Source organism: Lynx canadensis, chromosome F2 (assembly GCF_007474595.2).
Source record: "Lynx canadensis isolate LIC74 chromosome F2, mLynCan4.pri.v2, whole genome shotgun sequence".
NCBI lineage: Eukaryota > Metazoa > Chordata > Mammalia > Carnivora > Felidae > Lynx > Lynx canadensis.
In genome coordinates this window covers 9280665-9292762 of record NC_044320.2, presented here as the reverse complement: position 1 = coordinate 9292762, position 12098 = coordinate 9280665, and the positions used below count along the sequence as shown (strand labels likewise).

The 12098-nt window shown below is 43.1% G+C and overlaps 1 protein-coding gene across 2 annotated transcripts in view; it reads right to left on the bottom strand.

The window, feature by feature from the left end:
* The window catches only part of LRRC6 (leucine rich repeat containing 6), an 81376-nt gene that overhangs the window by 52344 nt on the left and 16934 nt on the right, over nt 1-12098 (bottom strand). For both annotated transcript variants that reach the window (XM_030304392.1, XM_030304393.2), the window contains exons 4-5: nt 5714-5886; nt 2580-2782 (exon numbers count right to left, since the gene is read on the bottom strand). In XM_030304392.1, coding sequence (XP_030160252.1) covers nt 2580-2782; nt 5714-5886 — 376 coding nt within the window. The remainder of the gene's footprint in view (nt 1-2579; nt 2783-5713; nt 5887-12098) is intronic.

Genomic DNA, 12098 nt, shown 5'->3' with positions numbered 1-12098 from the left:
AATTTCAATCAAAATTACACTAGGGATTTTTTAGGGAGTTTGAATAGCAGATTGTAAACTCCTAACAGAAAAGTAACGAGCTAAGAACAGCTGAGACAAATCTGAAACATGGGAATACCTCCTACCAAATATCAAGATTTACCATAAATCTACAGATTAAAACCACATGAAGGTACATCCACGGAGCAGTCCAGGGAGTCCAGAAATGGACACACGAGTACGCGTGTAAAGGGTATATGGGAAGGGTGGTGTGACAGATCAGGAGAAGAGCACCTTCATAATGGAGCAATCAGCTACCCATATGGGAAATGACAGGTACCCTACTACCCACCGTAGTCACAGCTTAATTCCACACAGACAGATAGGACACTGGAGTAATCAAACGTTGCCTAAATGAAAAATTTCGTAAGTGAGACCAAAAAATACAAAAACAAACTTGACTATATTACCATTTTTTAATTCTATAAAGCAGAAGCACTTATTAAAATTAAAGGTAAGTCAAAGGCTGGAAAAAGATATTTGCAAAGCACATAACACTAAAGAATCTGCATCTAGAATATGAAATAACTGTAAGTCAATAAGAAAGAAACTTAACAACTTATTTAAGGTAGGCAGAGGGCCTGAAGAGTATATGAATAGCCAATACAAATATAAGAAGACACTTAAGATACTGAAACTCACTGGTAATTCTAGGAATACAAATTAAATATTAGGTGTTACTTAACAAATAACTTGATTGGTCCATGTTTTAAAATATCATATTATCCTGGGGTGCTTGGGCGGCTCAGTCGGTTAAGCGTCCGACTTCGGCTCGGGGAACGATCTCGCAGTTTGTGAGTTGAAGCCCTACATCGGGCTCTGTGCTAACAGCTCAGAGCCTGGAGCCTGCTTCGGATTCTGTGTCTCCTCTCTCTGCCCCTCCCGTGCTCATGCTCATGCTCTGTCTCTCAATAATAAATAAACATGAAAAAAAGTGTTTTTAAATATCATATTATCTAATATTGGCAAAGATTAGGAACTCTCCTATACTGTTGATATAGGAGTATAAGTTAATGCACTTTAGAAAACAATTGGGCAACGACTATTAGGTTGAAAAATGTTCCTAATTAATGATGTGGCAATGTCACTGCTGAACGCTCTAGAGAAGCTTTCATACCTTCATAAGGAGACATGAGCAATGTTGTCTGAAAGAAATAGAAGAAGGGAAACACCCCAGGTGGCCACCCAATGAGGGGAGTCCGCACCTGGGCTGGTCTGCAGCTGACCCCAGCTCCGAGGGCCGTGCAGGTTGTTAGAGCTGGTGCACATCTGATTGGTCAGGGCCAATGAGTCACTAGCTGTTAAATATTTTGAACATCACCTCTGGGATAATCTGTGATTTGTTCATCCAATGGATTACAGAGTCAGAATGAATGAACTAGTTCCACCTGTCTTTACACGCAAAAATCTCAACAACATAACATTGAATACAAAGCGAAGTTGTAGAAAGATATTGTTTGTGCTAAACGCACACACACGCACACACACACAGCCACTCTTGTTCAAGGAGGCATAATCATATCACAAATATATCTAAAATATGGATGGGATCACATATACCAAATACACACTTAACTTTCAGGATGGCGGACCCACTGAAGAGGAGAGAAGGGGATAGCCGCTCAGTGATGTTGTATCTTTTTATCGTTTTTAAAAAGATACAGAGGGGCGCCTGGGTGGCGCAGTCGGTTAAGCGTCCGACTTCAGCCAGGTCACGATCTCGCGGTCCGTGAGTTCGAGCCCCGCGTCAGGCTCTGGGCTGATGGCTCAGAGCCTGGAGCCTGTTTCCGATTCTGTGTCTCCCTCTCTCTCTGCCCCTCCCCCGTTCATGCTCTGTCTCTCTCTGTCCCAAAAATAAATAAACGTTGAAAAAAAAAATCTTTAAAAAAAAAAAGATACAGAGCATAAATGCAAACTACTGATATTTATTAAATCTGGGTGGAACTATTGTGTCTATTGATTTTTTAAATATTTATGCATGTCTGAAATATAATTATTATTTTCTCAAGATTAAGAGATTCTGTTTTCAAACTATTTAAAGCTTTCACCATATGGAATCAAATCAACTGACTGTGGCTGTAATTCACTTAAAATAAACAAGTGTGAAAAATTCTGGCTTGTAAAAAAAAGACCAATTTAGAGGCTTATTAATCACATTAAAATGTATTCATTATATAATTCACAAAACAGAATATTTTATGATGCAATCAAAATTGTTTGCTTTATAATAATGTGATTTACATTTAACTTTTCTGAAATACCCCTGTTAACTCATCTTTCCTGTGCATCTTATAGAGATTTGTCTGAGGATAATTTTAGATGCAAAGGAAATTTGGGAAGGAAGGAAAGCCTCAGAGAATTGTCACAAACAATGAGGTGTTCATACTCTTCCCCCCAAAGTCACATCACAATTTATTCTCCAAATCGATCACCTGAAATATGATACCGTGAACACTTTGAGAAGAGAAAAGCTGCTTTTAACTGAAGTAGAAAGTAAACCCTCGTAATTTGCGCACAGAGTGGCACTGATGTCTGCGTACCTCTGTCCCTCGAAGACTGAGTGACTTCTCTCCTTGGCCTCATTTTCATCCTCTTCTCGAAGTTTCCTCTGAGCCTCTTCCTTGTCTTTGGCCCGTTTGAGGCAGTAAGCTTCCTCTTGCTCTCTGATTTGTTGTTCAATTACTGGAAAGTTCTGCAAGGCCTGAATCCTTTCTGAACGCTCGATTTCTTTACCGTCCAACCACTTGAATAAAAAACAACCAACATGATGTAGTTATTCAAAAGTCACAATTTGAATCACGTTGACTTTGACTGGAATATTGTAAATTTAGAAATAACAAATAATGCACCTTGGTGATATAGAATTAAAAGCAAAGTAATGAATGGGAAACATCAGAAACTTTGATCTAAATCAATGTCTACTTCATATAATTAACAGAGTTACAGAGTATCTTTATGGGTAAAATAATAAGTATGTTGTCTGTTGAAACCAATTATTAGTGACAAGCTCTCAAAATCTATTGATTTTATACCTGCTCACTATATATATAAAGAACATCAAAGCTTCAGGTCAGACCACAGCTCCAAAGTATAACGGTGCCACCTCGAAATGCTCTCTACAAAAAGGGGTCTTGTATATTAGACAGAGTTGGGCTCCAATACGAATGGGCCCATTTTCTACCCTCGACAACAAGATGCACCCAGTAGGTTGTCAATTGTTATGGTCACTGTTTATACCTGGTATTTTCAAAGTGATTTTCCAAGCTGAAATACTAAAATAAAAACACCAATTAAAATGTGAAGTTTCAAAGCTACTAGTTTAAAAACACCTGTGTATTTTGTCCAGCCCCATTGTATAAAAAGAGGTAAGGCATTAGAAATGCAAGGTAGGCCCCTCAAGAATGTTCACCTTCTCATCCCTGCGAATGTTACCTACCATGGCAAAAGGGTCTTGGTAGATGTGATTAAGTTAAGGGTGTTAAGATGGAGAGATCATCTTGGATCATCTGGATGGGCCCGGTGGAACCACAACGGTCCTCAGAAGGGAAAGAAGAAGGGAGAAGTGGCAGGGTCAGAATCGGGGAGAGATCAGAGGAAGCCACCACTGCCGGCTTTGAGGCTGGAGGCAAGGGCCACAAGCTCACACATGCAGGCAGCCTCCGGAAGCTCAACGTGCAGGGAAAGGAGTTCTCCCGGAGGGAGGGCGGCCCAAGGCACGCAGCCTTGCCAACACCTGAACATCAGACTCCCGACTCCGGGACTGTAGCGGCAAACATCTGTGTTGTCTTAAGCCACCACGTTTGTGGTAATTCACGGCCGCAGCAACAGGAAACTAATGCACAAGGAAAAACACACGAGGCTTGGGTAAAATAGAAATCTAACAAATTATCGGGATCGGTAAAATCATAAACCAAGATCACAATGCTGACATTTGGAAAAAGAATTTAAAATACGCTTTGGACACAAGGACCCATGCGGCTGTTGTGCATGGGCTGCTCGTGTCGGGCATGTGCCCAACAGCTGTCACAGGCTTCTAGCCTGACCGCCACACCAGCAACCCGGGGCTCGGCTGGGCTGGCCCCTGCACCCTTCCAGGGATGTGGCTCATAGCGCTATCAGCCTGTTTCTGTGCAGGGCCTGTTTCTGTGATATTCTGGTTCTCATCAGTTCATTCTGTTAGTACGTCACTGGATAATGAAGATCAGCTTGGGTCATGTTTGAGCTCATTTATCATTTTATTCTAAATATATGTTCTGGATTCAATTACCTGAGTGACTCATTCTCTTAATCAAAAACATTTCACATTAGAAGAAATGTGCTCCGTTTCTCCAGCAATCTCGACTATGCAGGACACGGCAGTCTAAAAACAAATGTCCTCTGAGAATAGAAGAAAATGCCTATGGTGAAGCCAGTGCATCTGTGCGTTTTCTTGCAGAAGCGTGGGGCCACACGCAGGTCAGACATTCTTGGAATTACATGAAAGTTAACATTACTAGTTTAATGTAAGCAGGTATAGGATTTCTCTAGAAACCACCTGTTTTTTCCCCAGGTTCCAAAAATATTAGGTTAGGGGAGATACAAGATAAGAGATTAGCCACATCGGGTAGAGGTTGTCAGATGAGTTCCCTGGACCAGCAAGCATCAGTGAAGAACCCTCGGGGCGCCTGGGTGGCTCAGTCGGTTGGGCATCCGACTTTGGCTCAGGTCATGATCTCGCGGTTTGTGGGTTTGAGTCCCGCGTCCGGCTCTGTGCTGACAGCTCAGAGCCTGGAGCCTGCTTCTGATTCTGTGTCTCCTTCTCTCTCTGCCCCTCCCCCGCTTGTGCTCGCTCTCCCTCTCTCTCTCTCAAAAATAAATAAATGTAAAAAAGAGGAAAAGAAAAAAGAAATGAAAGAATCCTGTGTGCCACACCAGACCTAAAAATCAGAAACTCTGGGGTGGGGCCCAGCAAACACCACCCAAGTATTCCAAAGCATAGCAAAGTTTGAGAACCGCTAACACAGAGAACGTGTTAAGAGAAAGCAATGATAAAAAGAAAATAATTATAAAAGCACAGTAGCTTAAGACAGTGTAATACAGAGGTACGTAGCTGTAGTAATCTCAAAAACTCTTAAGTTTTCAGTCTGCTATTAGTAATGATGAATGCCCTCCATGACTCTAATTTGCATTCCTCAACAAACAGTTTAGGGGCGCCCGGGGGGCTCAGTCAGTTAAGCAGCTGACTCTCGGTTTCAGCTCAGGTCATGATCTCACGGTTCGTGAGTTTGAGCCCTGCATCAGACTGCACACTGACCGTGTGGAGCCTGGTCGGGATTCTCTCTCTTTCTCCCTCTCTCTCTCAGCCATGCCCCCCACCCCCAATCGTGTGCACTCTCCGTCTCTCTCAAAATAAATATATACACTTAAAAAAAAAAAAAAGAAAGAAAGAAACAGTTCAGTTAAGCTCTGTTGTGTTCTGAAAGGAGAAATGTATTTAATCTATTCTTCAGGAGTTTATTCAAGCTATCAAAACAACTTTAAAGTGTCAGTAAGTCGAAGGGTTGGTTTCGATTTTCTGGAATCTTCCCTCCTCTAAAACTACCCGTTCCCCGACGATGCCGCGAATGAATCAGGCATCACTGCGGCTGCTTGTTTTCCTTTTTCCGAGGTTTCTGCATCATTAAAATAAGCGTACCTTTAACTGCTGTAGCGTGGCCACCACGAACTGCCTGTAGCCGTCAAAGTCAGCACACGGGTTACCCATGAGAAAGAGCTCCTTCAGGTGGATATTGTGCCCAAGCGTTTTAACGCTGCTCAGCTCTCCAATGAAGTTTACAGTCAGGTCGAGTTTTGTCAGCCCTTCACATCCTGTTGAAAGGAGTGGAAAGAACACAAAGCAAAAAAAAATCAAAAAAAATATCACACTGGTAATAAAATGTGTGTAACGGTTCATAGCAGAGACAACGGTTGGAATAGTTTAAGTCCGTGGATTAAGTGCATCACCCAACAATTGGGTGTTCAGAAACAGCACCTCAAAGGGTTAGCTCTAACTCCTGTCTCAATCTGCATTTCCCTTTTGTCCCTGCGGCCAGGGGAAATCACTTTCCCTGCTCATATCTGCGAGGCCAGGGGGGAAATCACTTTCCCTGCTCATATCTGCGAGTCCCAGGCTGGTAAACATGTGCATTTGGTCACCATGTGGTGTGAAGAAAGCCAAGTACCAGCTGCTGCCAGGGAGCACCCGACATCAGGACGAAGATCCCTCTAGAGAGGACACCATCAATCTGTCTGAGAATTCTTCCAGGTAGGCGGGACACATCTCGCCAAGAGGGGTGATGGTGGCGGGAGGGTTCCCCAAAAGGAAAAGGCGGTTCATAAACCCCAGGCATCAGAATTAATGTTCACGAAGTCACAGCGAAGACACAGAATGGCTCCAAGGCCACCGAGAACAGCACTGAAAGTATCAACAAAGGTAAAGAAGAGTTTGGTCCTCAGGGGAGTAACAGAAAAAGGGGTAGTCGCTGAAGCGGAGCTTGTCGTAAATCGGCCCCATCTACCTTCATTAGAGGGACAGCCGGATGCTACGGAGATCTGAAGCAACAGCCTTCACTCAGGTTCCCTGAGAACTTGGTAGTTAGGAATGCAGCCTGGAGAATTAGGGAGATGGGGGTTCAAGTCCCAGCCCAGCCTCGTCCAGAATTCCATGTTTTCCTCCTATCTGGTCATATCCCAAACCAGAATCTTCCAAATGAGACAGGGCTAGCTCAGGGCTTCCAGATGGATGTAGGACCTCACCCTCCATTCATTCATTCATCCGTCCATTCATCCAGGAGTTACTGGGTACCCACTGTGACCAAGTTAATGAGCCAGGTCTTCAGGATAAAGTGGTTAAAAAAAAGCCATGGCGTTTCACCTTGTGTATGTTTAATATAGGGAAAGGAGAAAAAGATGGGCATTCCAGGAAAAGAAGGTACTTGGTGCAAAGGCACCGAGAAGTGAATCTAGAGGAGACAGAACCAGAAGGAGGCAGTGCCCATTGTTACATTACAAACCAGCCTAAATCAATATGTACTGGTTCTTCTTTTTCAATTCCATTCATTGTTCAGCCCACCGTTCCTGGCTGCCATCCCCAACATTCTAGTGGGTTTGTTCCTCTACAGGGGACCAAGGACCTTCGTACCAACAAAATTAACAGACCCCTCAATTCATTATGTCACTAGAAAAGTCTGCTGATATGGCCTGATTAACCACAAATTCTCTCCTGTAAACATTTTTTACAGATTGATTTTCTTTGTCTTTTTAGCTTTATTTATTTGTTTACGTCTAAGTTTTTCATTGCAGTTAGTCAACATACCATGCTATATAGTTTCAGGTGTGCCATACAGTGATTCAACAATTCCATACATCACCTGTTGCTCATCACATCAAGTGCCTCTCTTGATCAACCATGACTTCTCTTTGAAATGTTTCATCTGTCTTGGAAAAAGTAATACTGCTCTCTCCTTGTCCTCTTTTATGATGCAGTTTCTTCCTCTTGATCCCCATTATAGACTTTTCCACTCCATCAATGGTAATAGAGCCCAGATTTCCATCCTCGACCCAGTATTTTCTCTCCTCATGGCTCTCTTGACGACAACAGTTGTGTTCCTTGGTTTAACCAACCCCAAATTCTGACGAGTCCCAAACAATAACTTTATATCTGACCATCCAACCGAATGTCATACTCCTCTTTCCAAATGCCTGTAAGACATATCCCATTCGATATGTCTAAAAATGAATTCTCCATTTTTCCTCTCATTCTCCACTCCTCATGACAGCTTTCCTGCCTCCTTGATGTCTAAATCCTGTCAATGTCATTGCCATTTTGGTATCAGATGTGTTTGCGGCCAAGAGTCAAGCCAGAGTTAACTTGAGTGCTAACCTAAGTTGTTCCCTTAACCCCTCCATTACATCAGTCACCAAGCCGTACAGATCTCAATGGCCACATTGTCCCACCTACTTCTTGTCCACTGTAATCCTGTGACCAACAGTACAGTTCAGGTTCTTATCCTCCTGTGCATGCAACATGGCATATGTCCTAAATCATCTTTCTGTTTTGAAAACAGGAAGGAAGGACCAAAAGAAGACAAAGGGTGACATTTCAAAGACTCCCAACAAGTTAAAAAATGGACATGCATTTGATTTTATTGTAATTGTTTCCATGAAGGACCCTCCAAATGTTCATTATTGTTTTTCAAAGTGATAAATCTTAATTGTTTTTCTACTTGGCCTACCCATAAGAAATGAAACCCCATCCGCCATTCTAATGAACAATTCTTGCTGAACTAGCCAGGCGTGAGAAAGCCTCTTCTTTGAAGTTAGGTACTCCTTCCTTTAACTGATTCCTCCCCTCCATCTCTCCTGTTCTTGGAAGATCCATGTCAGTGGCCCGTGGGGCTGAGAAGGTCATTGAGACAACACTGATCTCCCAAGGGGGAAAGCTCACACTATTAGAAACCCCACCTCTCCTTCCAAGTTAGGGTAAGGAAGAGGGATGGAAAAAGAAGACAATTTATTATATCCCGGTGAATCCACGATGGAGGGGGGTGCGGGAGGTATGCTAGCTAATTCTTGCCATCCAGCAGAACATAAAAATAAACAAGTGGATATCCATCTTTTTAAAAAAATTTTTTAACATTTATTTTTGAAGGAGAGAGAGAGAGAGACAGAGCGTGAGTGGGGGAGGGGCAGAGAGAGAGAGGGAGACACAGAATCTGAAGCGGGCTCCAGGCTCCGAGCCATCAGCACAGAGCCTGATGCAGGACTCGAACTCACGGACCGTGAGATCATGACCTGGGCCGAAGTCGGATGTTTAACCGGCTGAGCCACCCAGGCGCCCCTATCCATCTTATGTCTAAAATTATACTGCAATTTACTCAAGTAGGTGGGCTGAGTCTGTATATCCATCTTTCCCCCCTCTTACCTCAAACCTTTAAAATTAAACAAAAAGTGTACATTTGCCAGCCAATATGATGCATCCTCCCTTCCTACTGCCCATCCCCCCAAACACATCCTCAAACTACCCTGCGCCCACTGCCTCCCTCTTAGAGCTGGCAGGTGGCGCCCCCATGGGAGAAGCCTCCGTGAAAAGGCCTGCGTGGGCTGTGGACTACAGTTCCCCAAACTCAGACAGACAACAGTGACAATGCTGCCCTCTAGTGGCGGATGTGCAAAACATACCGGAAAACAACTCTCGGCTTCCTTTAAGATACTTTAACAAAAACAAGCCTTGGACAGGCCGACTGAGAGTGACAGTTTGAATTACTTCTCTGCCATCACAGACTGACATTTTACTACCACAAAACGCACATACAGAGTCCATTTTTTCACTCCACTTGTTCCCATGAGAACGTGGAGTGGGGCTGTAGAGTGGCAGCTGGGGGAGAAGGACGGCTCCGGTTCTCATGCCGAAAAATGCCCATGATGGAAAGAGTCTCCCCAGTTCCAGCACTGATGATGGCTTTGGGGCCTTTGACAGTGACGACAGCTTAGGTTTTGAGGATGAACATTAAGAACGTACGATGAACGCTTAGGTCATTGTTGGCACGTAACCTTGACAGCCACTGAAACGCCCATTTCTACGCTGGGCGGCAAACAGGCTAAAATATACCACCCTAAGTAAAGTCCTCCTAATTTTAGCTATTGGCAGATGGGAGTGGGGTGGGGAGAGCAGCCTGCCTGCCTCTGCTCCGAGCCCCTGTACTCCAGAGTAAGGCCTGCCAGGCGGCGTGCCCAGCCCACAGCAGCCCTGCCAGCCAAGCGGGAGGCCGGATGTGGAAAGAGACCCTCACAACTTCAGAAGAAGCCGGCACTGGCCACCGGATCGGCCAAACCCTTTGTGATTGTGAGCAGACACCAAGGGTTACCAGACATCGCAAAATAAATAAAAGCACGAGACAGAAGCCTGCAAACTGAAACGGGAAACCTTCCAGAATGTGGAGTGACAAGACAAAGAGGTTTAAATAAGGAATACAGGGTAAGAGGCATGGAGAATCGATCTAGGACGACCAAGTCCATTTTAAGGACATTCCAGGGGAGGTGAGAGAAAAAAGGGGCTGGATATGTCTGTTCCCTTGATCGTGGGGATGGTTTCACGGGTGTGTGCGTGTATCCAAACTCAACAAACTGTTCACTACCTATGTGCAGGTGTTTGTACATCAATTATACCTCAATAAAGCTATTAAAAAAAAAAAAGGTTGTGCTCCAAAGAACATCAAGAAAGTTGACAAGAAGACCTCAAGATGAAAAGACGTATCTATAAATCATGTATCTGACCAGATATTAGTATCCAAAACCTATAGATAGGCCTTACGAATCAACAATAAAATGACAAATCACCTAATTAGAAAGTGGGCAAAGGTTCTGAAGAAACATTTCTCCAAATAAGATACACAAATGACCAAGCTCATCCGTCATTAGGTAAACGCAAATCAGAACCATGATAAGACACCCTTCACATCCATCAGGATGGCCCCTAGAAAATAAAGAAAGAAATAAAAACAGGAAATAACAAGTGCTGGAGAGGATGTTGAGAAGTTGGAGCACTCAGAAATTGTTGGTGGGAATATAAAATGGTGCAACTACTTTAAAAAATAGTTTGGCAGCTCCTTAAAAAGTTAAATGGAGATTACCACATGATTCAGCAGTTCCCTAGGTATGTACTAAATTAAGTTAAAACATATGTTTATGGGGCTCCTGGGTGGCTCAGTCAGTTAAGTGGCTGATTTCAGCTCAAGTCATGAACTCACAGCTCGTGAGCTCGAGCCCCGCATCGGGCTCTGTGCTGACAGCTCAGAGCCTGGAGCCTGCTTTGGATTCTCTGTCTCCTTCTCTCTCTGCCCCTCTCCCGCTTCCCCTCTCTCTGTCTCTCTCTCTCTGTCTCTCTCCGTCTCTCTCTCAAAAGTAAATAAGCATTTAAAAAAAAAAACACGTTCATGCAAGAGCTTATACGTTAATGTTCATAGCAACTTTATTTATAACCAAAAAGTGGAAAAACCCAAACATCCCTCAACTAGTAAATGGGCAAAGTGTTGTGTATCCATACAATGGAATGTCACTCGGCCACAAAAATGAATGAGGTACTGATACCTGCCACATGTGGATAAACCCTGAAAACATGCTACAGACACAAAGGACCACATATTGTGCAATACCATTTACATTAAGTGTTCAGAGAGGGGAAATTTGTGGGGACAAACAGATCAGGGGCTAGGTAGGGCATGGAGGAAATGAGGAATGAATGGCAGTGGATACAGGTTTTCATATGGGGTGAAGGAATGTTCTGGAATTGGATAGTGATAATGGGTGTACAACCTTGTAACTATACTAAAAACCCTTGAATTGTATAATAGAAAAAAAGTGAGTTTTATGGCATGTGAATTATACAGCAATTAAAAATAAATGCTTCAAATATTTCAACTAAGAGACATCCTGAGAAAAAAAATGCGATTTTCCAAATTCATCTTATTTTATTTTATTTTTCATTGAGGTATAATTAACACACAGCATTATACTCATTTCAGGTGTGCAACACAGGGATTTAATACTTGTATATATTGTGAAACGATCAGTCTACTTAGCATCCGTCACCTTACACAATTACAGAAGTTTGTTCTTTGTGATGAGAACTTTTAAGATCTACTTTCTTAGAAATTTTCAAATATGCAGTACAGCATTATTAATTACAGTCGCCATATGGTGCATTACATGCTCATGATTTATTTATTTTATAGTTTTTTAAATATAATTTATTGTCAAGTTAGTTAACACACAGTGTATCCAGTGTGCTCTTGGCTTCAGGGGTAGATTCCCATGAGTCATCACTTACATACAATACCCAGGGCTCATCCCAACAAGTGGCCTCCTCAATGCCCATCACCCATTTTCCCCTCTTCCCTGACCACCCCCCCCCCCAGCAACCCTTAGTTTGTTCTCTGTATTTAAGGGTCTCTTATGGTTTGCCTCCCTGTTTGAAACTATTTTTTTCCCTTCCCTTCCCCCTTGGTCTTCTGTTAAGTTTCTCAAATTCCACATATCAGTGA